The sequence below is a fragment of the Lissotriton helveticus genome, chromosome 8 (genome assembly GCF_964261635.1).
Source record: "Lissotriton helveticus chromosome 8, aLisHel1.1, whole genome shotgun sequence".
Classification (NCBI taxonomy): Eukaryota; Metazoa; Chordata; class Amphibia; order Caudata; family Salamandridae; genus Lissotriton; species Lissotriton helveticus.
In genome coordinates this window covers 1,139,002,792-1,139,028,834 of record NC_136069.1, presented here as the reverse complement: position 1 = coordinate 1,139,028,834, position 26,043 = coordinate 1,139,002,792, and the positions used below count along the sequence as shown (strand labels likewise).

Sequence of the window (26,043 nt, the reverse complement as noted above, 5' to 3'; positions counted from 1 at the left end):
ACTGTACATATTCTAATGTTCAGCATTAAGTAGTTTACTGACCATCCTTACCACTGTCTGCCCTATTTGTCTCCGAGTATTCAATAGCATTATCTCAACCAACACAATTATACCACTTAAACAACCGGGCTCATAAATACCAGTCTCAATACAACACCAGATTATCTCGTTTTTTCCATTTTCCCCGGTCGCCCAGTTACCCCACCCCACTCCCCCACAGCCCCGCTAACCCCCAACCCCCCCTCTGCCCCCCCCACAAACCCCCCTGAACCACCCACACCCCCCTGCACTCCCTCAGTCGAGGAGCTCAGACCTTGTCTGTGCGTGTGATGTAAAGCAGTGGTCGCAATGAGGAATAAAAGAGATACCAAACAACTTCAACCAAACATCCCGCCCCAGGAAATAGACACACATAAGCACCGTGAGACCCAGTACACAACCTGAAAACCTGAAAAACCAAAGAGAGAGAAGTGCCGTATCCTGGGAGATACCCTTAACAAACAAGATGTCCAGCTAATGCACTTTCAACTAGAGCCTAATTGCCCAAAGAGTCAAGGTACTCCTTCGCCTTTATCTCAGAAGCAAAGTAATGGGTCCTCCCTTCATTAATAACCTTTATCTGAGCAGGGTTTATCACAAAGGCCTGTAGTTTTTTTTCCTGAAATTGTTTAATGAGCTGCTGTAATCTCCATCTCCTTTCCACCGTTACATGGCAGAAATCCGGCCGAACGAAGAATGAAATCCCATCACTGGTCCTCCTTGCATCCGGTCTTGCCTTCTCTGCAATTAATTGCCTCAATACAAAATTGCCGAGGAAGATTAGAATGGCCCTTGGCTTGTCTCCTTCCCTTGCATTTTTCCGAACTTTGAAAGGAGTGCGATGTACCCTCTGAATTTCGGATGGCCAGTTCCAGCTGGAGAGCTCCGGGAATGCTTGATGGTATACGCTCTAATGTCTGAACCTTCGACCCCCTCTGGAATCCCGAGGACCCTAAGGTTGTTACGTCTCAGCCTATTTTCCATGTCCTCGAGTTTCCATTGAATATCTACCACTTGTGCACAGTGGGCATCCACTTTAGTTACAGCAGCTGCTGCCTCGGCCTCAGTTGAGACAACTCTCTCCTCCAGATTTGAAACTCTGTCCCCCAGATTCGTGCAAGCTTCAGACAACTTCCTCACCACCCCCTGCATCTTCCTCATAGCAGCTTGTGATTTCTTACTGTCTTGGCGAGTCTCCTCTCGATGGGCGATAATTTCCTGGTGTATCAATTCCAGGAGCGACATCTGAGATACCTCCGTGTTTGGACTCCCTTTTAATGGCATGGCCGATGAGTGATCCCAACTTAGCTCATAGTGTTCTTGCCCCTTCGATAAAACCCCAGGCCTGACCGCTGTAGTGGCGGTTTCTTTCTCCAGATCACTTTCTGAGTCCTGTATACTACCTTCCAGGAAGGAGCTATGTTCATCCTCGTCTGACCATTCTGCATTTTCGGACACCGAGAAAAAACACTCACTTGGGACTTTTTCCACCGGACCCCCGATGCTCCACCTGGGATAGCCTCAATAGAAGCTGGGTCAAGATTGCAGGAACCCGGGGCTACACCCACCTCATGCTGCTCACGCTGCTTACCCACTTCCCCCTGGGGAGGACCACTGCTGGTATATTGGCCTACCTTGGGAGAGGTGCCTGCCTTGTTGTCCTTGTTGTCCAGAATCTCTTGGCCCTTTGATGTTTTTCCTACTGCAGGGTCCCCACATATATCGGTTGCCGGTGTGGATATAATTACTTGCACGCTACCGTTCTGAGGAACTTCTTCGGATACTTGCTGGGTTGTTGTGCTTTCTGCACTTTCTTCTATGCCAGCTAGACTGGTGGGCATTGCATCTTGGCCCCCAGTATCCTGTGTTGCCCCATCCACTGCCTGGAGTGGGATCTTCTTGGCCCCTTTCTCCTTACTGTTCTTTGAAAACATTTCCGCAATTGAAGCAGTTGCCTGACGTGTCTTAACTGTCAGCTGCTGATGTTTCCTTGCAGTGGGTGATTGTTGTTTCAACCGGGGGTCTCCTTCCCCCAGCGCAGCTAACGCCGCCATTCCCCCCTCAACCCCTCCTTTCTTCTTGGATGTTGCCGCTTTGGAGTTGTTCAGTTTGGGGGCCATAGCTCCTGGGCACAGCGGGCAGCCTCCTCTCTTAATCCGGCCCCTTGTCAGGCTCGTCTGGCTCCAGGAATTGCCGACACCCAAATCCCAGCCGCGGCTCCTGACTCCGCTCCTGTGCTTCGTCTCCGCACGGATCTCCGCTCTGCTCCGCTGCCTCACTCGCACGCCCCGCCCACCGATACTCGTGGAACGCCAGCAGCAGGGAGCGAGAGCCGTAGCAGCCAGGGCCAGAGCCCAGAGCCGCTGCATGCGAGTAGGAAAATCATTCTTTTATTGCCGGTAACTCAGTTCTCGAAATCTTGGCCACAGGTTGCCGTAATCCCTGCACAACACCATCCTAGTGCTAAAACCGCATCCTCATCGTGACCTGCTGCTAACGGCCGCAGCTACACGGCCGCCATCTTGCCCCGCATACAAATACCAGTACTGTATAAGTCTCAATGAGGGGCTAAGCATGGGCCCATGGAGTCTGACGAATGTCCTTACTGTAACAGACTGAAGTATCTAGGTCATTACCAGAGGTCCCAGGTGTCAAGCATGTGTACATGCTGTAATCAGGCTGCAGCGCCATAGGTCATCACTACAGGCCTCTATAGTCAGAAGCGAATCCTTTCTGAAGCAGACTCCCATGAGCCAGACATGCATCGTTTAATGAAGCAGGGAGTACCCCCCTCTACCTGTTTTCTGAGGTCCCAAGAGACAGACATATTCCCTTTCCTTAATCAGGCTACAGTGCTGAGGGGCAAATTTACTAAGAAGTGATGGAGTGTGGCGTTAGCCATCCTGGCTTAACGCCGCACTCCACCACTTCTGAAAATCAGGGCTGCACCATATTTACAACAATATGGTGCAGCCCTGCGCTTACCTCTGCGCTGGCACTATATTTAGCAGCCTAGTGCCAATGCAGGCACCCTTGCATCATGGTGCAAGGGTGTCTGCTTTGAGGGGAAGATTGTTTATGAATTCGGAAGAGGGATTAATAGCAGGCCATTCAAATGAGGGAAGGACCGATGAGGCACGAATTCCCAGAGTAAATTGTACTGATTCTCTCAAGTAGGGTGGTATATTACCAACAATATTCTTTGCCTCGAAATTCTCCAGTCCAGGCTCAGTCTATGCAATTGACAAATCGCCAATATTACCAGATATTTCCAGGTTCTACTTATTAAGTGCAATTTTGTGAAAATGTTTTTTTCTTGGAACCTAACTTCGGTTCAAAAGGACACACCTTTGTAACATTTCAGCACGTATCATCTTTTCCAAGGTGTACTTGCTCCTCTAAACAAAATATCATTTTTGCTGTTTCACATACATTTCAATACACTTTTTGATAATCAAATGCAAGTAGGAGTCATGAATGGCTCACATTTGTGCCGAAAATGAGATTGTGGAAAAATTAAATCAAGATTTGCTACAATATAAGGCAAAAGTGAACTTTGAAATTAAGCAAAAAATTCCAATTATTATTTATTTTTAATCGTTTTCTTTTGTCTAAAGCTTACGCTTTTCATGTAATTTTTTCATGGGAGGCTTGGTTCAAGGAGAAATTGTCTTGGGGGTCTTGTTAAGCTGTATATGTGCCGAAGCTGTACTAACAGTCCCCGCTGAATGGCATTTGCAACTGTATAGACAATATGTTGAGTTGGTAATTTGCATGCAATTGTAGTAAAGGGCATGCCCTTTGTACAATTTTAAGCAGCAAACATCTACGCATAGTATGAATAGAAACCTTGGGCCTCATTTATGAGAAATGACGCATCGCTGCATGAAAGCAGCAATGCGTAACTTCTCAGTGCGCACTCCTTGCGACATACCTGATGCGTCATATTTATTGTATGTACGCATCATGTCGCAAGGAGTTACAGATACATCAGTATTTCTGACGTATCTGTAAGCACAAAAGTGACGCATTGCTGGAGTGTGTCACAAAAGTGATGCAACTCCAGCAATGCGTCCTTTGACATGGGGCAAGCCCAATGTGAAAGGGCCTGCGTCAGTCTTATGCCTGCTGTGAGGCAGGAGCAAGATTTTGACGCAACGGTGTCCTAGAAGTGACGCAGTGAAATCTCATAGATTTCACTGCGTCACTTCCACAAGGCTTTTTGCGGGGGAATGCCCCCCGCATACATTATACCTGAGGCAGGTACAATGTAGCGCAGGGGTTTACAAAGTGACGCATCTGCTTAGATGCGTCATTTTTTAAATAGTGCGCAACAGGAGGCATGTTTGACACCGCCGATGCATCACAAAAAGTGACGCATCAGAAGCGCAAAACTGATGCAAGGCCTCATAAATGAGACCCTGAATATTTTATGGGATGTTCGCTTGATACACGGGGAGAAAAGATATCACATTTTTCCAAAGACCTAAACAAAATTGCAGCAAGAAAGAAATAGCAAAACAATCCTATGGTTGAAATTTGCTCTCTACTAACTCAAGTAAATATAAAATCAGTAACTGAAGGTACACTATACACTTTAAACAGCATCTTTCCCTACTGTATTTTGTTTTCTGCTTTTACCAAAATGCAGCTGCCATCTCAATTTTGCACTAAAATAGACAGTATGCAACATTCCACCTAAAATCTTCCACTGGCTCACTGTGGTGGCATGAAGCGAGTTAAAATGACTTTGCCTCACTTACAAATGCCTTGAAGGATCTGCAACCAAATACTCTTGGAAAAGATAGAAAAAAACAACCATTCCATTTCCTTTGCTAAAAACGAACTGAAATATGTAGAGGGATATTCACAAGGACTCAACTCCCAAATTATCCCCAACTTAACGCATCAAAAATGGAGATAGATTTAACACCCCATTCACAAGCTGGTGCAAACTGCAGACATCGCCTGTTTTACAGCGATAACTGCACCAAATTTCATCTCCACGGTGGACACCACCAACTAACCCTAATGAGAGGCTTAGTAGGCGTTCCTGTGCAAAAACACACAAAAAAACCACAACACCACATTCACAATGAACTGCCAGATCTTCGATGCAAACCAAAAATAGACGATAAGCCGCGGTAGCAGCAGGGAATTAACACCTGCCTTTTGCTGGTGTTAAGCAGGACGACAACCTGCAGCACAAAAGGGAGCGCAGCCAAGAGCCACACCTGAAGACCCACAGATGCCATGGAGACAATGATCATGCAACGGGGATACCCATGAGGGCCACAATGCCCACCGCAACCCCCCCAGGCCCCATCGGACATACACATACCGAGCAGTGCCACAAGAGTCACAACAAATGCATGATGACCTACAGTGCCAAAATAAATACACATGTGTGGCCAGAAGAACGAGAAACAGTCACACAGCACTGAAATAACAACCAATAACTTTATTGAACCACAACACAAAACAGCAGTGCGAAAGACTCCTATCAGGTCCTCTAGGGACAATGTCGACGACGCAGTCTGGAAAAGAAAGCACAAAATCAGGACGTCTGTCATGCGCACATCAAAGGAGCGAGACACAGAGAAACAGAGAAGGAAAGTGAGCCAGTGAGAGAAAGAGAGGGGAGGAAAGGAAGGGAGAGGGCGTGAGAGAGAGAGAGAGAGAGAGAGGGAGAGAGGGAAGGGAGAGGGAGTGATAGTGAGAGGGAAGGGAGAGGAAGTGAGAGAGAGGGAACTGAGAGGGAGTGAGAGGGAGTGAGAGAGCGAGAGGGAAGGGAGAGTGAGAGAGGGAGCAGGTAGGGAGAGGGAGTGAGAGAGAGAGAGAGAGGGAAGGGAGAGGGAGTGAGAGAGAGAGAGGGAAGGGAGAGGGAGTGAGAGAGAAGGAAATGAAGGGAGGGAGAGAGACACCACCGCCCCGGATGTATGACATTACAACGCAGGCTATTACAACGCCTGCCTTTACAACACGGTTTTTACATCGCAAACCTTTACAACGCATAGCGCTTAGAGGTGCTGGATAGTGATAAGTTTAATTTTCTATTCCAACTCCAGTCCCCGTGGACACTAGGGAAGGTGTTGGATAGAAAATTAAACGTATTCCCTATCCTAGAGCGCCCCCAGCGCAATGCGTTGTAATGGTTTGCGTTGTAATGACCGCGCTGTAATGGTAGTGCGTTGTAAAAGTTTCATTGTAAAGGTTGTTCACCCACCGCCCCTGCACACGCAGGGGCACTGCTCACCTGCTGCCACCTGTGTGTCCATCAGGAGGCACACCGCGTGCCCGTGTGAGTTCCAGGCCCGGTCACACCACCATGTCATGGTCAACATCATACGGGCCCGCCCGCAGCACAGCAGGTCCCACACATGACGCTGAATCCTGAGTCATCAATGGCAGAGACCGCATCAGTGCACACATCATCATCGCAGGCTGCACACCGTCTCAGCAATTACGTGTGCCACTAACCCTGTGGAACACCAGTCAGTTCCACGTGGTGGTAGGCCCATGTCAGCCACAAGGCTTCGGGTGCCATGGGCCCTTAATGATTGAGCACCATGGAGCGTCCGTCATCCAGTCACCACCAGCAGAGGGGAATGTGATGTTGTCGCCCCTTATAGTTGCGGGGTCACATGGCCTGTGATGCTTGTGCCGGGTGGGTGTGGTGTGTGTGCAGACCTGCCCTCAGGGAGTGGCCGTGACATGCTGACAACTAGACCAGTGACCTGCACACCACCAGTGAGTACACCTGCGACAGGTAGCTATGTGGGCCCCCCCTCGGAGCATAAGTGGAGTGGTCTGGCCAGGCGAACGCCAGACCAGCGCAGGGTTTGCAACAATGACTTGGGGGCTCTGGGCGTGATTCAGACCATGTCCAGACAAGGAAGTTACTAATGCTTGTGTCCCTGTTGTAGTGTCCACGGCACCCGGGACACAATAGGCAATGTAGCACAAGGTGACTGGCATCCCACTACATGAGCATCATTGACATAGGGGAAATCACTGTCCCTACTTCCATCCACACATTCATACATGAATGATGTAAAACATGACACAGCAGTGCGTTACTGGATGTTTATTGCACATCCAGTGGAGTTTAGCAGCTGGAGCGGCACAGGGCCATGCCAAGCACACCACACAATGAAGGGCCAGCCATAGTCCATCTGGGGAGGACAGGCACTGTGGAAGAGGAAGGGTACAGTCCGCAGCCTGGTCACCGTGTCATTGGTCATCAAACAGGATATGGCAGTCCATGTCACGGTACAAGGTGAGTGCAGTGCAGGGGTCAGAGGGAGGTCACGAGGCCATGTGTGGCACCAAGCAGAAACAGGCCAGGTGGCAGAAATGAATGCTACTGCCTCCTTCTGACAACAATCCTACCCACGTCCTCGTATTTGTGCTCTGCCCCACCTGTGGGTGTTGCAATACCGGCTGCGACACTGTGTGCTACTGACACATCAGGGGCCGGATGAGGATTGTCAGGCACACTGTGTGGCAGTGGCACATCAGGTGCCGGAGTGGATATGCCTGCCGCACTGTAAGGCACTGACACACCAGGGGGCGGGGATGTGGATGGGGTGGGGGCAGCAGCATTCATCAGAGCCACCCCTTGTGGCAGCAATGCCATGATGAGGCTCTGCAGGGCATGGTAGATCCTAGCTACTTTTTGCTGATGTGCAGCGGTGGCTGCCATCCTTTCCGCCTCCATCTGCACCATGTCCTCCATGAGCCTCCACATGTGTGCCAGCTCATGGATGGAATCGCTGGAGCCATTCTACGCGGACAGGTGTTCTTCTGTCTGCGTCATGACTCCAGCGATGTCAGTCAGGGCTCATTGGAGTGGGCCTTGGGTGTCTGTTAGGGACTGGAGCTGGTCCCTGATGCCACCTATGAATGGCTCCCAGTTTGGTAGCCATGAGGCTGAACCCCACCCGCACCTGCTCCGCTGTCTCCTTCTGGCCCTCCAACACATGGTGTTGGAAGGACATGGTTTGTTCCTGGGAGTCTTGGGAGAGTGCCGGGGGTGTGGGCGCCTCCTGCTGGGTGCTCTAGGTAGTGGGTGGGTTCTCCTCAATGCAGCTGGGCTGCCCTGATCCTGGAGTTGAGTTGAGGATGATGTCCATGATGTGTTGGATGGCTTGGGTGTCGATGCTGGCGTTGTCCACCTCGTCATCAGTGAAGTGTGGCTGGGACTGCTCTGCAGGGGGTGTTGATGGTGCTCCTGCAATGTGAAGGCGAGATGGTGTATTATGATGTGTCCACATGTATGTAGCCGTATGGTACATGTTGACATTCAGACAGCATGGCATTGTACATTGTGACAGTGTGTAGATCAGGGACATGACCCAGAGTCATTGTGGGTGTGCACTGCTTGATTGTGCATGTGTGCCATTGTGGCCCTCTCCACCCGTCCCCCCAGTACTTTGTGGTCACTCACCTTGTTGTGGTTGTGTTGTGTCCTGTCGAGCAGTGACCATCCCCCCGACTCCAGCCACGGTCTCCACACTGATGACTGTCGACACCAGCTCCTCCATGCCATCCAGCACGAGCTGTGGGGCTGGGATCCCACCTCCAGTCTGCATTGCTGCCTCTGGTTGGCTGCAAGTTTCTCCTTGGTCATTCGCTTGATGTCAGTCCATCGCCTCTTGGCCCCGTCCATTGACCTCCTGTGTGCTCCGACGGCATTCACCTTGTCCACCATGTTCCTCCATATCCTATTTTTGGTTCCCAATGACACGTTGGAGGTGACAGTTGTTGATGGTGTTCCATCACCTCCGTAATCAGGATCCTGTTTTCCTGCGGCCTGAACTTCGTCTTCCTCTTCTTTTTGTCCTTGCCCTTCCCTGTCCCAGGTCCCAGGCTGGTCGTCCGGGGTGCTTGTGGGGTTGCGCTCATCCTCTGCACCTGCTACAGCTGCCTCCATGGTGCTTGGGAGTTGGGCAGTCTGTGGTTGGGTATTTTTTCTACTTTTATAATGATTTTCCTGCCTGCCATGTGTGTGTTGCAGGCCTGGCACTGCTTATCCCTGATTTCCTCATCGTGCTTTGACCCATCGCATGTTTTTTTGCCTTGAGGTTTGTCTTTTTATCGCCGTCGAGGTGGTTGTATCGCGGACATTGGCCACAGTTTCGGCAGACTATCGCAAGTGGAGAAGTGTGGCTCACTGGTTAGAGGAGGCAGACCTGGAAGCAGATGTCAGCCCGGGACCAGGGTTCAATTCCCGGCTCGGCGGGGTCTTGAGTCCTAAAATGTCCATGGACTCGACAATTCTCGCTCCGGTGCCTACTCGATTCACGGGTTCACACTCTGCGACTCTGGGCAATAGCTTGCTTAATCTCCGCAACGGCCCCTTGCGGCGGGATGCCTGGCTTTCACCTTGCGGATACCTGCCGGGGTTATCTCACAGGGGAATACCAGGACGGGTTCCCTAAGCAAGCGCTTAGAAACCGCTTGGTGATTTGCGCTATATAAATTCCTGTACATTTACATTTACCGCCTTTTTGTGAATTCCACGTTAACACAGCGTTATTTTCCCACGATCGGCTGCGATGTGTAAAGGTAAGTTAGCTATTTTTGGTGATGTTTAGCACATGTTCTTGTCAATATACCCCTAAGTAACTATTAGTGCAATGCAGAGCAGCAACCAAACTTATCATACCATTACGGGCAAGGGTGAGAAAGAAGGCCACAGCCATATTTACTAAACATGGCTTGCTGCTTCTCTCTTACCCTGAGTTGGTGCACAAACAGGCTGAAGAGTGCCATCTACACACCTTTGCACCATTAGACAATGGTGTGTTCATGATCTCTAGCAGGTTTAGTACTGGACACATACCCTTTCTAAACAAAATGCTATGCCAAGAAGATGTTTAAAATTTTTCACACATTGGATGTGCGTTATTCAATGCAGCACACATGACATTTGTGAAATGTTGGAAATATAAATATGTTTTTCCAATTTGGTGCCTGGCTCAAGGAGCAGGTATGGTTTTATTCGAAGTCCAAACTGTACATAGGGATTTGCATCAAAAACATGGGTTCTTGTGCTGGATTTCTCATATACTAACAATGTAATATCCTCTTGATGAAAGGTGGTGCAAAATTATATTTGTCCTAAAACAATTTCACTTTTCCAGAAGAAAATACAAGTTTTTAGGCTGGAAAGTGAATACCCTCTCAAGACCTTACACATCTTTGAGTCACTTTCAATGACTTTGTGTCTTGATAAATCTGCCCCAAACTACATTACAGGTCACACCAGGAACAAGAATACCAGAGATAGGCCATTTGCTGTAATGTTTCAATTTAAACAATCATTTTTATGAACTAACGCTCAATGGAGGCTACAGGTTGCACAGGAGGCTTGTATACCATTTGTGGGAGCATAGTTTCTGGATGTCTGTGCCTGACATTACTTGCCCACCATCTCCTTCACAGGCGCAGAGCACCAGGATCACAGGGCACACTACAATGCCAAGGGTGCACTTTGGCAGGATATACACAGGTGCCGCACCTCAGCAGCAGCCAGTACTTAAGGGCTGCTAAACCCCCGCAGCGCTGGTGGCGCTAAAGCTCTGTGAGGGTTTCAGGATGCAAAGGAGGCTTGTACACCATTTGCGGGGGCATCATCTCTGGATTACTGTGCCTGGCATTACTTGCCCGCCATTTCCTTTATGGGCATACTACACCAGGATTACAGCACACACTACAATGCCCAGAGTACACTGCAGCAGGGCAGATAGAGGTGCTGCACGTTAGCAGCAGCTAGCACGTAAGGGCTACTAATCCCCCGGAGAAACGTGGATCTAGATCGGGGTAATATCAGACCGGTGTGTGCCCGTCCGTGGATGACCGAGGCCAGGCGGGGCCCACTGTATTGGTCTTTCAAATCTGGGCCCCCATCTGAGAGATGGTAAGAAGGCTCTTTTTGTTTATGGTAATTGATGTTGACTGTCTTTTAGCCCTGTTTAGTTAAGATAGCATAAATATGGACAAACGGAAACTCATGGAGGGAAGGCACGAAGCCAGAGGAAACCAGCAATGCCATTGCACATTATCTTATTAATGCCATGAGCATAATAAACTGTGAAATTGCTAATGTAGCAGGTGCAGAGGATGAGCGCCATGATGCAAGGGTGCCTGCATTGGCACTAGGCTGCTAAATATAGTGCCAGCGCAGAGGTAAGCGCAGGGCTGCACCATATTGTTGTAAATATGGTGCAGCCCTGATTTTCAGAAGTGGTGGAGTGCCACCACTTTCCAGTGAAGAATTGGCTTGGTAGTTTGGTCTGCCCTGTTCCCATGATGCACTAGGCCAGGGACAGACTAATTTGCATGTAGCCAGGTTCTGAACTGGGATGGTGCAGTGAGCTAAAAAACGGTGATGGATCAAGCCCTGATCTGTTGACTGGGTAGGAGTGTTCTGATTAACTCAGATACTCTGTCCATCACCACCCCCTTTTTGAAATGTAAACCTGCAAGGGCCTGTTTGCTCTGGCCTCCTGTTTGAAGTCTCGGGGACACAAAGACTTCATACCCAGCTACCATGAACTCTGTTTCTGAGAGTTCTGACCTGCCAGGACGTGTCTGTTCCAGTTCTGGACCTCTGGAGGTTGTTCCTACTGGTTGCGAGCTGGAAGAGAAGAAGAACTGAAGAAATCAAAGCATCGCTCGTCTTGCGGCTGTTTATCCGACAAAGCACCGCTTTGAAAGAAGAATCTCCATGCATCACCACACTGCTTCCGAAACTGACTGACGCAGCGCCTGTCGCGGCTGCAAGAACTAACGCATCGAGAGATCGCAGCTGAAGACAGTGAAGCAGCTCCGGACCAGAATCGTCTTGGAGTCGACGCATCACTTCCCCTTACAGACCGGATTCAAAGCATCACTTCTATTGTGTGCAGCAGAACTGTTGCATCGCCTGCCCAAGGTCTCAGGAACTGACCCATCTCTTTGTTTCTCACGCTTCCCATCTCTGTGGCTGGTTGGCCTTGTGAATGTTGACGCATCTAAAGGTTCTTTGTGTGAAATCACACACCTATAGTTTTCTATGGACCCAGTTGCTTGAAACTTCTTTTAAAGTCATATTCTTATTACACATATGCTGGATTTCTATTGTTTTGGTCTTGTTGTGTTTAGATAAAGATACTTTATTTTTCTAAACTGGTGTGGTGTCCATTTGTGGTGTTAGCACTGTATTACTGTGGGTTTTGAGTACAAATACTTTACATATTACCTTTGGGATAAGTCTGTCAGCTCGTACCAAGCTACCCAGGGGGTGAGCAGGGGTTATTTAAAGTGGGAATCCCTCTTACCCCTGACTTGAGGCAAGGGTCCCTATTTGGACAACCTCTGCTAACTAGAGACCCCAATTTCTAACAGGCAGACTTTTGGGAGTAACAAAGTCAACTTCCTCCTACATTGTACACAAGGAATTGGCAGTTTCTTTCCTAGGATATGCCCTACACAAGAAGGACTTCAAAATTATCTGTTAACTGTACAACATATGCAACACATATTTTATCTTACAATATTACGGCTGGGCACCTTGCATTTATGGTTGCTTTCCCTAAAATGTGGGCTTGGTCACAGATGCTTCAGGGAATCTAATCAGTCACCTGTGCACTTTATTCTGTTCTGTAATTTTTATAGGGACAAAAGAAAGCACATTTTACAACCTTTGTTTATAGCTGGAAATGTTATGCGTTCCCAGGAATCTTTCAACTATTTCTGTACTCTAGACAATGTGGATCTGTTATTCTGTTTCCACCTTTATCTTAACTGCTATCTCTGGAAGGAAAGTTTTTGCATGCGCAGAAGCATTTACATACAAGGCTGAGTTATGACTGGTTTGGAGTAAAAATGTGATAGATTTTTTAGACTGTTTTATTCAGTACAAAGGCTGAGAATATTTTGCTCTATTGTTGATGTAGGATATTATATGTTGATCATCACACATACCTACTGTAGTGAAGTGTGATACTTCTTTACAAGTCATCTATTGGATTTATGAGAGAGGCATGTCTCCAAGGAGATTTTTGAGAGCCCGTGCACAGTCTCATGATGTTTCAACTCTGCAATGATTTATTGTGAAATGGAAATCCATTTGATTATATTATTGTATTTTATCTTTTCTTATTTTTGTGATTCTTTTAAGTTTATTACTTGTATGCAAATAAAGATTTAAGTAATGATGATGATGAGACATTGATGGTGAATGCATATGCTTTTGTTCATCCTCCAATGAGAAAACTTCCTAGAAGGGAGGCAGCCTCCACCTCACTATGCACAGTGGCTGAGGTCAGGCCAGCTCACCATCTCTAATCTTATATCATGGCATACTTCAGCCCTGGCCATCTAAGCATGCCATTGATTCCTTTGCCTGGATTGCAAATTACTTTTTCTTTCTCACTTGCATTAAGATTAAAGTCTTCTCTCTCATGCATTAGAAATGTCAGTCCTGCCCATATATGCAGAACACGTTGCCTCAGAAATTTACTTGAAAAGTACTTTGGCACAGGCAGAGTTTAGTAGTGTGTGACTTACATTTGCATATTTATGTGAAATTTGGGAAAGTTACGCAAAATTACGTGTATTTGCATGAAATGCAAATCTGTCATTGAGCAGGATATTTTAAAGCAAAATGCTTTTTGCTGTGAAATATTGTACACAAAATACAAGTTCTGCGAACGACAGCCCCTCCCGTCCTGATTGTTCCCATTGTTCTTGTTCTTCTGCAGTATAATTTTATTGTGAATAGCGCTGTAATTACATGATGTGGCGTAATAGTGGGGATTTCATGTAAGAACCATAATGCAAATTTTCTAATGCTAATCATGCTGCTGTAATTGGAATTTTGCCCAGGGTCTAGTTATGTAGTGCAACAGTAGTTTTGTAATATGGCAAACATAACAGCCCCACAAAAAATATTTTAATTTTAAACAATACATCCCTTTTCAAATTGTGGAAGTCAGCATTTGTTAGGCTTTGGATTTTGGAGAAGAACAGTTTAGAAAAAAACTCCGCACCTTTTACAAGCAATTGAGTTGTTTTGGTGTGGGTGTAGTTCTTTCCTTCACGAGTAAGTGTAACCACGCATGTGTAGTTCCCAGAGTCGGTATCACTTAATGTTCTAAAATGAAGACGTAATTCATTCGGCTGGTTTAAGAGATCACAACCCTAAACAAATAATCAAAAACACTATTAGTGCATTTTTCTACGACGAGGGCATTCACATTAATAACAAACATTGCACAGTGAATTGTGTAACTACAATCCTCATTAAAACAAACCCATATAATAACATCAGGGTGTTTTGCAAAATGTATACAATATACACATATTCTACAAAACAGCGTAGTGCAAATTGTATGGCAACGCATGTTACGGCCTATGTTGCATTTAAGAGTCGACTGAATTTAAAAAGCAGTGTGTTAAAAACATAAAACAATGCAAATCAAAACAAACACTTGTAAAAGAAGCTTCTTCATATGTTTGTTAATCGGACGATGGGTAGGAGCTTGCGAATGGATCTGCCAGAGCTATTGCTTTGATGGTACTACACTTGGCCTTTTACGAAATTACGTCAATATTGTCTTGAAAATAAAGTAACACACTGGTCTGTTTGATCTTTCAATGAACGTCCTTCTTCTTGATTTCCAATTTTAGATCACAGACCTTTACTCATTAAATTCCAGGAAAGACTGAGCAGAGTAGGCCGAAGAGGGGGATAAAATGAAGATGAGAAAAGACAAGGGGGCGTATTACCAACAAGTAGCGATAATTTTTTTATCGTTGCCTATCGCTGGATATGTTAGCGGAGAAAACATGCTATTAGCAACGTTTTTCTCCATTGTGCTAAAATATCCAGCAAAAGCGGCGAAATGCATGAATATCGCTGAGAATACAGCGATATTCACGCATTAGCGACGAAATGCTCTTAGCCATGTTATCCACCTCCCATTGGATAACATGGCTAAGAACTGGTCTGAGCAGGCGTTGGCTTTTGGCGATAGCGGGAATATTTCCATCGCTACGCCTGCCTTGCTAATAGGCGATAGCGATGTTAGGGACTGCTTTCAGTCGCTAAGAGGTTGGGTACGCCCACTTTGCATGTCATTAGCGATAAATATCACTAACATGCAAAGCGGGCCCCGAACCGCTCGCTATCGCCTAAAAGAGCGATAGAATTATCGCCGCTTTGCGGACGAAAACGGCTGCAAAAGCGGCGATAATTGCCTATCGCCAACCTTGGTATTATGCCCCAAGGTCTTTTCTCGGATTCTTTTTGTCTCCCTCAGGTAATAGACCTTATAAGAGCTTCTTTTAGGAATGGATCCCCTCCTCCTCTCCCCTCCTCTCCTCTCCCCTCCCCTCCCCTCCCCTCCCCTCCGCTCATCTCCTCTCCTCCCCTTCCCTTCCCTCCCCTCCCCATCCCACCCCTCCCCTCTCCTCCCTTCCGCTCCGCTCCTCTCCTCCCTTCCGCTCCTCTCCTCTAATCTCCTTGCCTCTCCTCTCCTCACCTGCCCTCCCCTCCCTTCCTCCCCTCCCCTCCCCTATTCGACTCTCCTATTCTCACCTCCCCTCCTCTCTCCTCTCCTCTCTTGTCCTCTCTTTCCCTCCCCTCCCCTCTACTTCTCTCTTCTTCTCTTCTCTCCTCTCCTCTCCTCCCCTCCCCTGCCCTCCCCTCCCCTCCTCCCCTCACCTCCCCCCTTCTCCTGGACTCTCCTATTCTCACCTCCCCTCCTCTCCTCTCCTCTCTTGTCCTTTCTTCCTCTCCCCTCCTCGCCCCTCCCCTCCACTTCTCTCTTCTCCTCTTCTCTCCTGTCCTCTCCTCTCCTCCCCTCCCCTCCTCTCCTGTGCTTTTTAGTGAAGCACAATTTCACAGTTTTGATGACCTCTAAAGGTCATCACACTTGCATATATATCCCAAATACATACAGTTAGCATTCAAGATGGCACCGACCACTGCAACACATCTGGAGTTAGTATTCACAATAGAACATGGATAATGGCCCTAGATAGTACTCAGTAACTTGCTTTTAAAATAAAGCAAGTGGTAGATATAATCCTTGTCTTAGTAAAATAACATATGGTTAGAAATCTGTGTTTTACAAAAATACTATAAACTTTCATCAGACAATGGATGAAAATAAAGTTGGCAGGCCGGACTAGCAGAATTTGAGGATGGGCAGGAGGGTTGAGTCAGGCACATACTAAGACATCCGCAGCATTGTATATGGTTTGGGGCATTCACTTTGTTTTCTCATTAGAGTAAAATGCCAGGGCAAGAGAGTTATATTCAAGGTCAGGCGAAAACATCATTACCCAGACATTGCCTATCTACAGGTGACTGGGGTTGGTTTTATGATTGTAATATTTATTACTACATTGGGGTTTAATTCCCTTCACAGGATCCCTCGGTGAAGGGAGCAGCTATATTAATATTTAACCCCTCGTCCCCAGTTCTATGTTATTAGAGCCTCCTGTGAGGCTACAAAGCAATAGCTACTATTAGCTTAACTCCTAAATATACACTGTATGAGGCCTATTAGGATGGCGGACAAAAACGTGCCCCGTCCGCCATGGTCGCGTCAAAAACACTCCCGACCGCACCGCAGATAATCCGCGGTTGCGATTAGGATATTTCTGTCAAGAAACACCGACCACGGCGGACGGATCACAGCAAACACCGTCCGCGACGGACGGATCACACCAAAGACCGCCGTAAGCGGACGGTACCAAAGAAACACCCCCCGCCGCGGACGAACATGAGCGCGGAAACATGCCCAACCGCCGCAATACCTACGGAGGTTCCGGCCGCACGATTCAGATAACGCCGCCATTCCAACGGAACTCACCACCTCCCTCGACCGCAGCGGAAACAATGCTTCGACAAACGGAGCATGACTGCGGAAGGACCAAACGAACAACATCCCTGCCGACAAACCGATTCCAAAATGGCTGAAGGAAGTAAATAGAAAACACACAAAACAGGACACACACCCACCTGAAACACCCACCCCCAACAACTACACGCCCCAATGACACCCCCTCCCAAGCACCGATAAATGCACCCAAGTCACCACACCCACAGAACACCTAACTGGCAACAACCATTGGGACACAACCACCACACAGAGTATAAAATGAATCCCTCCCATTACCACAATCCTTTGCATCACAGCATAGCAGCAAGAAAGAGGCAGAATACCACAAACAGCATACACACACAAACACACATACAACCTGCACACAAACACACCCACCACACAAACCCCCACAACACCATTTCTACACACCACACACCTGCACACCCCACCCCACCAACACCTTGCACATCACACACCATGGCACCCAAGAAAAACCCCAAGTTCACAGACAGTTGAAGGTCATGGTGGATGAAATCAATCGTGTCGAACCATATCTGTTCGGTACCCTAGTCCAGCAGACCACCTTGGCAACCAAAACAAACATGTGGGACAGGATAGTGACCAGAGTCAATGAATCAGGGACCGTGCCACGCACCAAACTCGAGATCCAGAGGCGCTGGCACGACCTCAAGGCAAGGGTGAAAGGCATCAGGGCCAAGAACCACCTGCGGGCACACCACACTGGCGGCGGCACTCCCCCGGAGCCTATACCATTTGCAGAATGGGAGGAGAAGGTGCTGGGCATACTGCACCCTGAGAGCTTGGAAGGAATCGAAGAGGGACTAGAGGCTGGTAAGTACAAACCAATGACCACTATCACACTGCCATGGTCTGCCTTACACAACTGCCAACACACATCTCCCAGGCTCCAATCCATGCATGTGGGCCACATAGTCACCCAAATGTGAAGTCCTGGCCTCAAATGCACCCACCATGACCAAACCCAAATGTTGCCTCCTATGTTCCCAGCCTTGCATGTTGTCAAAGCAGCCAGCACCACAACTCCCAACAGACCCCCATGTCTACAGGGAGGGTGGTGGTGGGTGGGGTGTGTGAGAGACCAGCACTACAACTCCCAACACGCCCCCATGTCGACAGGGAGGGTGGTGGTGGGTGGGGGGTGTGAGAGAGGTGGGTGGGGTGTGTGAGAGACCAGCACTACACTCCCTACAGTCCCCCATGTCTACAAGGAGGGTGGTGGTGGGTGGGGGGTGTGAGAGAGGTGGGTGGGGTGTGTGAGAGACCAGCACTACAACTCCCAACAGGCCCCCATGTCGACAGGGAGGGTGGTGGTGGGTGGGGGGTGTGAGAGAGGTGGGTGGGGTGTGTGAGAGACCAGCACTACAACTCCCAACAGTCCCCCATGTCTACAGGGAGGGTGGTGGTGGGTGTGAGAGAGGTGGGTGGGGGGTGTGAGAGACCAGCACTACAACTCTCAACAGTCCCCCATGTCTACAGGGAGGGTGGTGGTGGGTGGGGTGTGTGACAGAGGTGGGTGGTGTGTGTGAGAGACCAGCACTACAACTCCCAACAGGCCACCATGTCGACAGGGAGGGTGGTGGTGGGTGGGGGATGTGAGAGAGGTGGGTGGGGTATGTGAGAGACCAGCAATACAACTCCCAACAGGCCCCCATGTCGACAGGGAGGGTGGTGGTGGGTGGGGGGTGTGAGAGAGGTGGGTGTGGTGTGTGAGAGACCAGCACTACAACTCCCGACAGGCCCCCATGTCTACAGGGAGGGTGGTGGTGGGAAGGATGTGTGAGAGACCAGCACTACAACTCCCAACAGGCCCCCATGTCTACAGGGAGGGTGGTGGTGGCTGGGGCATGTGAGAGACCAGCACTACAACTCCCAACAGGCCCCCATGTCGACAGGGAGGGTGGTGGTGGGTGGGGGTGTGAGAGAGGTGGGTTGGGTGTGTGAGAGACCAGCACTACAACTCCCAACACTCCCCCATGTCTACAGGGAGGGTGGTGGTGGGTGGGGTGTGTGAAAGAGGTGGGTGGGGTGTGTGAGAGACCAGCACTACAACTCCCAACAGTCCCCAATGTCTACAGGGAGGGTGGTGATGGGTGGGGTGTGTGAGAGACCAGCACTACAACTCCCAACAGGCCCCCATGTCTCATCCCAGAGCAAGATGGAGTCCGACCACCATTTGCAAACCACTGCATCTCCTCCTTCAAACTTACAGGTAGATAGGCATCTTCACAGGGGCACCATCCAATAGCAGGACCGGACCACACATATCCAAGTATCTTCTCCCCACCTCCACGCCACCATATTGCCATTTTCTGTCAACCACAACAACATGATGCCAACACCAACCATGTCCTGATTCCATAGTGATTTCTAATGTTACAACCAAAAACCTGTCATGTCCACAGCATTGATTCTGAAATTCTTGTCCCTCATGTGATCGCAACTTGACCGGGGAAAGCAGCAACCGCCAGCACCAGTCGCCACCCTCACAGTCGGACTCTCTGATGAGGATCACATTGACACCTCAGGTGCAGAGGACGATGCTGGGCCAAGCAAACTCCCAGTGCCATCAGGCTCCCAGGACATCCCGGCCTCCACCACCTTGGCCAGTGTCACAAGACCAACACCTGCCATTGTGAGCTGTGCACCTACCACCACCACCACTCCTGCCTGTGCCACCCTGCCTGACCCATCGTCTGATGATGGGCCATCAACATCTCAGGCTAGCAGGGAGAGTGGACAGGAGAGGACACAGGTGAGGCCACAGCTCACAAACAGGAGTGCAGGTGCTAGGCAAGGTCGGGAACGAGACCCACCCAATCTTGGGACGGAGACCCTGGATGCCATCGCCAGAGTCCATGCCTCTTATGAACAGTCGCAGGCACCGGCTGATCGGGTCCACCAAGACTCGCTACAGAGCTGCCAGCTGTTGCAGTTGATGGACACTCGCATTGGCCAAATTGTTGACCTCATGGAGCAGCATAATGCTCTTTGGAGGGAGTGGTTATCCCGCACCACACCACCTCCCCCTCTCTCAAGTGCCCAGCGTGACAGGTCACCAACACCACCGCCACCATCACCTGAGGCCACTGACAGGGAGGTGGTCCCTGACTAACCTGCCCCCACAGCTGTCTCCGCTCCGGCTCCAAGACGGAGGGGCCGTCCGAGGCTGGATCCAGCTGAGAGCAGTGGCAATGCACCATCTACCCGCTCGAAGAGGGGCCGCCACTGACTTCACCCTTCCTTGAGCCTGCCATTCACCCTGCGAACTATCCTGCCCCACACTGCCAAGCATTGGCACACGTCTGTTGGACTAGGTGTACATCACACAATGTGGTGTCCCCACGGTGTTTTCATCTGCCATGACCTTCAACTCTCACTCCCCCCCAACACCTACTTGTAAATATGCACTAACATCAATCCACAACCTGTTAATAAACACCATGTAAACACTCAATGCTGTGTGACCTCCATGTTTTAATCACATGTTTGTCTTGTAAGTTGTCATTACCAGGTGCAGGGATCAATGTTCTTGAGAATCATGCCTCTGTGGGAGTGACCTAGGGATAATGAGAGAACAACAAGCACTGGTCAGGAAACTGAATCACACCCTTCACACCACACCGTACTGCAACATCCCACAAACCACACTCATCAAGAATTAAGCAGATCACAGGACACACATCAGAGAGTATTGCATGTACACCATCTCACACACCCATTTGCAAACAGAACATACCAGAACAGGCAGCATTCACACACCACATCCACACATCACATGCAAACATACATCACGCATTGACCAGCAGCACAAGAGGTAGTTACTCACATTCATGGAAAGTAGCAATCAATGATCTGACGCCTCTGGTCCACACCTTCTTCCTCCCCACTATCCTCATCAGTGGACATGGGTGGGATGGGAGGCGGAGCAACCTGTTGTTCTTCAGGGTCCATGATCAGTTCAATATTATTGCGTAAGGCCAGGCTGTGGAGCATGCAGCAGGCAACCACTATTTTGCATACTTTGCCTGGTGAGTATGGCAGGGCCCCTCCGGTTTTATCCAGGCAGCGAAACCTAGACTTCAACAGTCCAAAAGTACGTTCCACCACTCGACGTGTCCTCCCATGGGCCTCATTATAACGCATTTCACCAGGGGTAGTAGGATTCCGTAGGGGGCTCAGCAGCCACGGCCGGTTTGGGTATGCAGAGTCACCTAGGTGGGGGGATAACAGACACATACATCATTACCAGGATTGGTGGGAACCCCAGGGCACGCATACAACACAATAGTCCTCACAGCACACTCACCTACAAGCCACGCACGTTCTGGACGCAGATTAGCCATCAGTTGGGGGACAATGCTGCTCCGCAGGATGTGGGAGTCATGTGCGGACCCGGGAAATCTGGCACACACATGGGAGATGATGTTGTCAGCCAGGCACACCACTTGCACGTTGATGAAATGGTAGTGCTTCCGATTGCGATATACAGGTTCACGTGCCTGGGGTGGAATGAGACCAATATGTGTGCCATCAATGGAACCCACTACGTGTGGTATCCGGCCCAGGGCATAGAAGTCCCCTTTGACTGCTACCAACTCTGCCGGCCGTGGGAAATGGATGTAATCATCCTTAAAATGCATCATGGCATTCAGAACATCCCGCAGCACCATCCTGAACATGGATTGTGACATCCCCCTGGCATTACCAACTGTGTACTGGAAAGTGCCTGTTGCGAAGAAGTGAAGTGCCGCCATCACCTTTGCTGTGGGTGTAATAGCTCCTGGATATGTCCTGCGTGGCTGCAGATGAGGTGCCAATTGTGTGACAAGCTCCGGCAATCTCGGTCGGTCAAGCCGGAATTTGCGGATCACCTCCTCGTTAACCATGTCCTCCAGCACAGTGTATGGTCAATGCACATTTGGAGCCCTCCTGTGTGGGAGTAGATGGGAGCAGATGTCAATTGACCAACACCGCATAGCTGTGCCACACTATCACATCTTGACCAACACAATACATATAATGCATGTTTCAGTCACTGACTCTATGTGTGACGTGACCGATATATAAGGCACTACAGCTAACTACACACACAGGGCCTTATTTATGAAGGCCTTGCGCCGTCGGTGCGTCACTTTTTCCCATTTTAAAAGTGGCGCACCGGCGGCGCAAGTCCTTCATAAATAAGGCCCACAATGTTTACCCACAAACAACATCCTGTGTGCAAACATGTCCAATGTAACGTGCACACATGTTGAAATAACTGCCAACAACACATGACTGAGGGCACAAGTGTGGACAAGCGTCACCACAGACACACATGGACGTGCACACACAAAACAAACATGAAACCCACCCTCCTTGTCTTCATGCACCCATGACCCCACCTACAATGCTGGGCATCCTCACATGACATGCATGGGCACACAACAGGCGACACACATACGCATACACAGAATGCATGAATACCCCCATCATTGATACTTGCACACACATACCACACACTCACAACAGCTTCTGAATTTGGGTACACAGCCTTGATATACTGTGTAGATGTGTACAAATGGAAACGTGTGTCCGGAAAACCAAGACGTCAACACATCGCCATGCACATCTGACGCAACTTGGGTGCACATCAATGGCCTTTGTTAGCCACTGGCAAGGTCAATAGTATGACCACACATGCAAAAAATTGACATGAATGACACACGTGGACACAGGCCATTGACTTGACATCATGATTCTTGATGCACTCCGGACATGTCCTGACACACATGTACAACTATGAACATTACATGTGTGCGGAGACATGCAGTGTGTGTGCACACGCCATCCGGGTATGCCTTCCCCCAACACTGAAGATGATCCTTGATATTGCAATTGTGCATGACATATGCTGCATGGTCAGGGACTATCATGGTCACACCCCGCCAAACGCATGTGCGCACTACCGCGACGGTGCATCCTTTGAAAATCATCACTCACTGGCATCGCAATGGCGGAGCACGCATTCCACGTGGGCGGTGCAGGCTAACACATACATTGGAATATGCAAGTGGAAATGGCAGTTGGTACCCCCTTACAGTCACATTCCAGCACCCACCGCAGACCGCCGGCCCTGGCCGCTCACCCACCGCCGGGTGCTGCCCGGTCACCCACCGCCGGGTGCTGGACGGTAACCCACCGCCGGGGGCTGGCAGGTCACCCACCACCGGGTGCTGGCCGGTCACCCACCGCCGGGTGCTGGCGGTGGGTGAGCACCCTGTGCATTGAGGTCACCCTGCCATATATGGCCCTGGCCGGTCACCCACCGCTGGCCGCTGGCCGGTCACCCACCGCCGGGTGCTGGCGGTGGGTGAGCACCCTGTGCATTGAGGTCACCCTGCCATAGAAGGTCCTGGCCGGTCACCCACCGCCGGCCCTGGCCCGTCACCCACCGCTGGGTGCTGCCCGGTCACCCACCGCCGGGTGCTGGCCGGTCACCCACCGCTGGGGGCTGGCGGTGGGTGAGTGCCCTGTGCATTGAGGTCACCCTGCCATAGAAGTCCCTGGCCGGTCACCCACCACCAGCCCTGGCCGGTCACCCACCGCCGGGTGCTGCCCGGTCACCCACCGCCGGGTGCTGGCGGTGGGTGAGTGCCCTGTGCATTGAGGTCACCCTGCCATAGAAGTCCCTGGCTGGTCACCCACCACCGGCCCTGGCCGGTCACCCACCGCCTGGTGCTGCCCGGTCACCCACTGCCAGGTGCTGGCCGGTCACCCACCACCGGGTGCTGGCGGTGGGTGAGCGCCCTGTGCATTGAGGTCACCCTGCCATAGAAGGCCCTGGCTGGTCACCCACCCCCGGCCCTGGCCGGTCACCCACCGCTGGGTGCTGCCCGGTCACCCACCACCGGGTGCTGGGCGGTCACCCACCGCCGGGTGCTGGCGATGGGTGAGCGCCCTGTGCATTGAGGTCACCCTGCCATAGAAGGCCCTGGCCGGTCACCCACCGCCGGCCCTGGCCGGTCACCCACCGCCGGTTGCTGCCCGGTCACCCACCGCCGGGTGCTGGGCGGTGGGTGAGTGCCCTGTGCATTGAGGTCACCCTGCCATAGATGGCCCTGGCCAATCACCCACCGCCGGCCGCTGGCCGGTCACCACCACCGGGTGCTGGCGGTGGGTGAGCGCCCTGTGCATTGAGGTCACCCTGCCATAGAAGGCCCTGGCCGGTCACCCACCGCCGGGTGCTGGCGGTGGGTGACCGGGCAGGGCCAGCGGTGGGTGACCGGAGAGGGTCGGCAGTGGGTGACCGGGCAGCACCCGGCGGTGGGTGACCGGCCAGCACCCGGCGGTCAGTGGTGGGTGCTGCAATGTGACTGTAAGGGGGTACCAACTGCCATTTCCACTTGCATATTCAAATGTATGTGTTAGCCTGCACCGCCCCCGCGGAATGCGAGCTCCGCCATAGCGACGCCAGTGAGTGATTAATTTCAAATGATGCACCATCGCGGTAGCGCGCGCATGCGGTTCCCGGTGTGTGACCGTGACGGTCCGTGCACATGTAGCCAATGGAAACAGGTAACGCGGGGCGCGTAAGAGCATTCAAAAATAGCGGAAGCCGTACACCGCCACAGCAGGGCCAGTCATTGGCTCATTTTGAATGAGGCAACCAGGGAAAACCAATTGCTGCAGACGTGTGCCACTGATATGAGCTCAGGGCCCTATAAATGTGTGGATTTCTGCAGCACACATTCACTGTTTCCAGCCACTGCTGCCTGCGACCATCACCTCGACCTGCTGCTGCTGAGCTATCCAACAACTGCTGCCTGCGACATCACCTATACCTGCTGCTGCTGATCTATCCAACAACTGCTGCCTGCGACCATCACCTCGACCTGCTGCTGCTGAGCTATCCAACAACTGCTGCCTGCGACCATCACCTCGACCTGCTGCTGCTGATCTATCCAACAACTGCTGCCTGCGACCATCACCTCGACCTGCTGCTGAGCTATCCAACAACTGCTGCCTGCGACCATCACCTCGACCTGCTGCTGCTGATCTATCCAACAACTACTGCCTGCGACCATCACCTCGACCTGCTGCTGCTGAGCTATCCAACAACTGCTGCTGTAGTGCCACAGTCGCGGACCTTGCCATGCAGAGAGTGCGAGAGATCCGGTCTCGTCCCTTCACCGCCGCGGAGCTGGATGTCCTTGTGGACAGTGTGCTCCACCACTAGGAACGGCTCTACGGTGCCCCTGGACAGGTGGTAAGTGCAGTGGGGAACATGTTGGTGTGCATGAGGTGGTCACTGACTCCTGGCTTCTGCAAGCTTTGCGGTGTGCTGTGGGACCTTCACATCTGTTGTACTGAGCATGGCTGCTGAAAGTTACCTGTTTCTACCATGTTTGTGAATGTCCAACTGTCCACTGACGTTCCCCTCTTGACTCCCATCATGGTAGGTCAAGCTTCACCTTCGCAAGGCTGTGTGGAGGACCATAGCACGTGATGTACGGGCAGTGGGGGTGTGCAATAGACGACACACACACTGCCACAAGCGCTGGGACGACATCTCCAGGCTCAACAAGAATGTGGCGGAGATGACACTGGGGCTGATTTCAAGATCAACACGGCTTGCACGACGCACCATGACCCCTCTAATGCATCGTATCATAGCTGTGACGCATCCTGACCTGTCCGCCCGGCTGAGAGGGGATCAACAGCAAACTAGCGGTATGCAGACTGTATGTGTCTGTGACTTGTGAGTGCATGCATGTATTGGTGCTCAGACACAGTAGTGACATCCGTGGTGCGTATGTTATGCTGCAATTGCATGTTGGTGCCATTAGCGGAGTGAGCGTTAGCATCCATGTCCACCAGGTGGACATACCAGTTGCTTTGTAGTGGAGGGTCCCAGGACATGCCGTTGAGGTCTGTGGTCCCATGGCATCACATGTGTGGTGGTCTGCATGCACTTGCCCTGTTTGTTTCATGTACATGTTTCACAGGCACCCCGGTTCTTTGACATGAGGATGTATGGTAGGGGTGGTTCGTGTGCAGGATGGGTGCAACATGTTAGTCGACTGTAAGGAAAGTTGTG

At 50.6% G+C, this 26,043-nt stretch overlaps 1 protein-coding gene across 1 annotated transcript in view; it reads right to left on the bottom strand.

Moving 5' to 3' along the window:
- The window catches only part of LOC144771902 (interleukin-18 receptor 1-like), a 383,123-nt gene that overhangs the window by 224,354 nt on the left and 132,726 nt on the right, over nucleotides 1–26,043 (bottom strand). Inside the window, exon 3 of the mRNA XM_078656140.1 lies at nucleotides 14,079–14,229. Coding sequence (XP_078512266.1) covers nucleotides 14,079–14,229 — 151 coding nt within the window. The remainder of the gene's footprint in view (nucleotides 1–14,078; nucleotides 14,230–26,043) is intronic.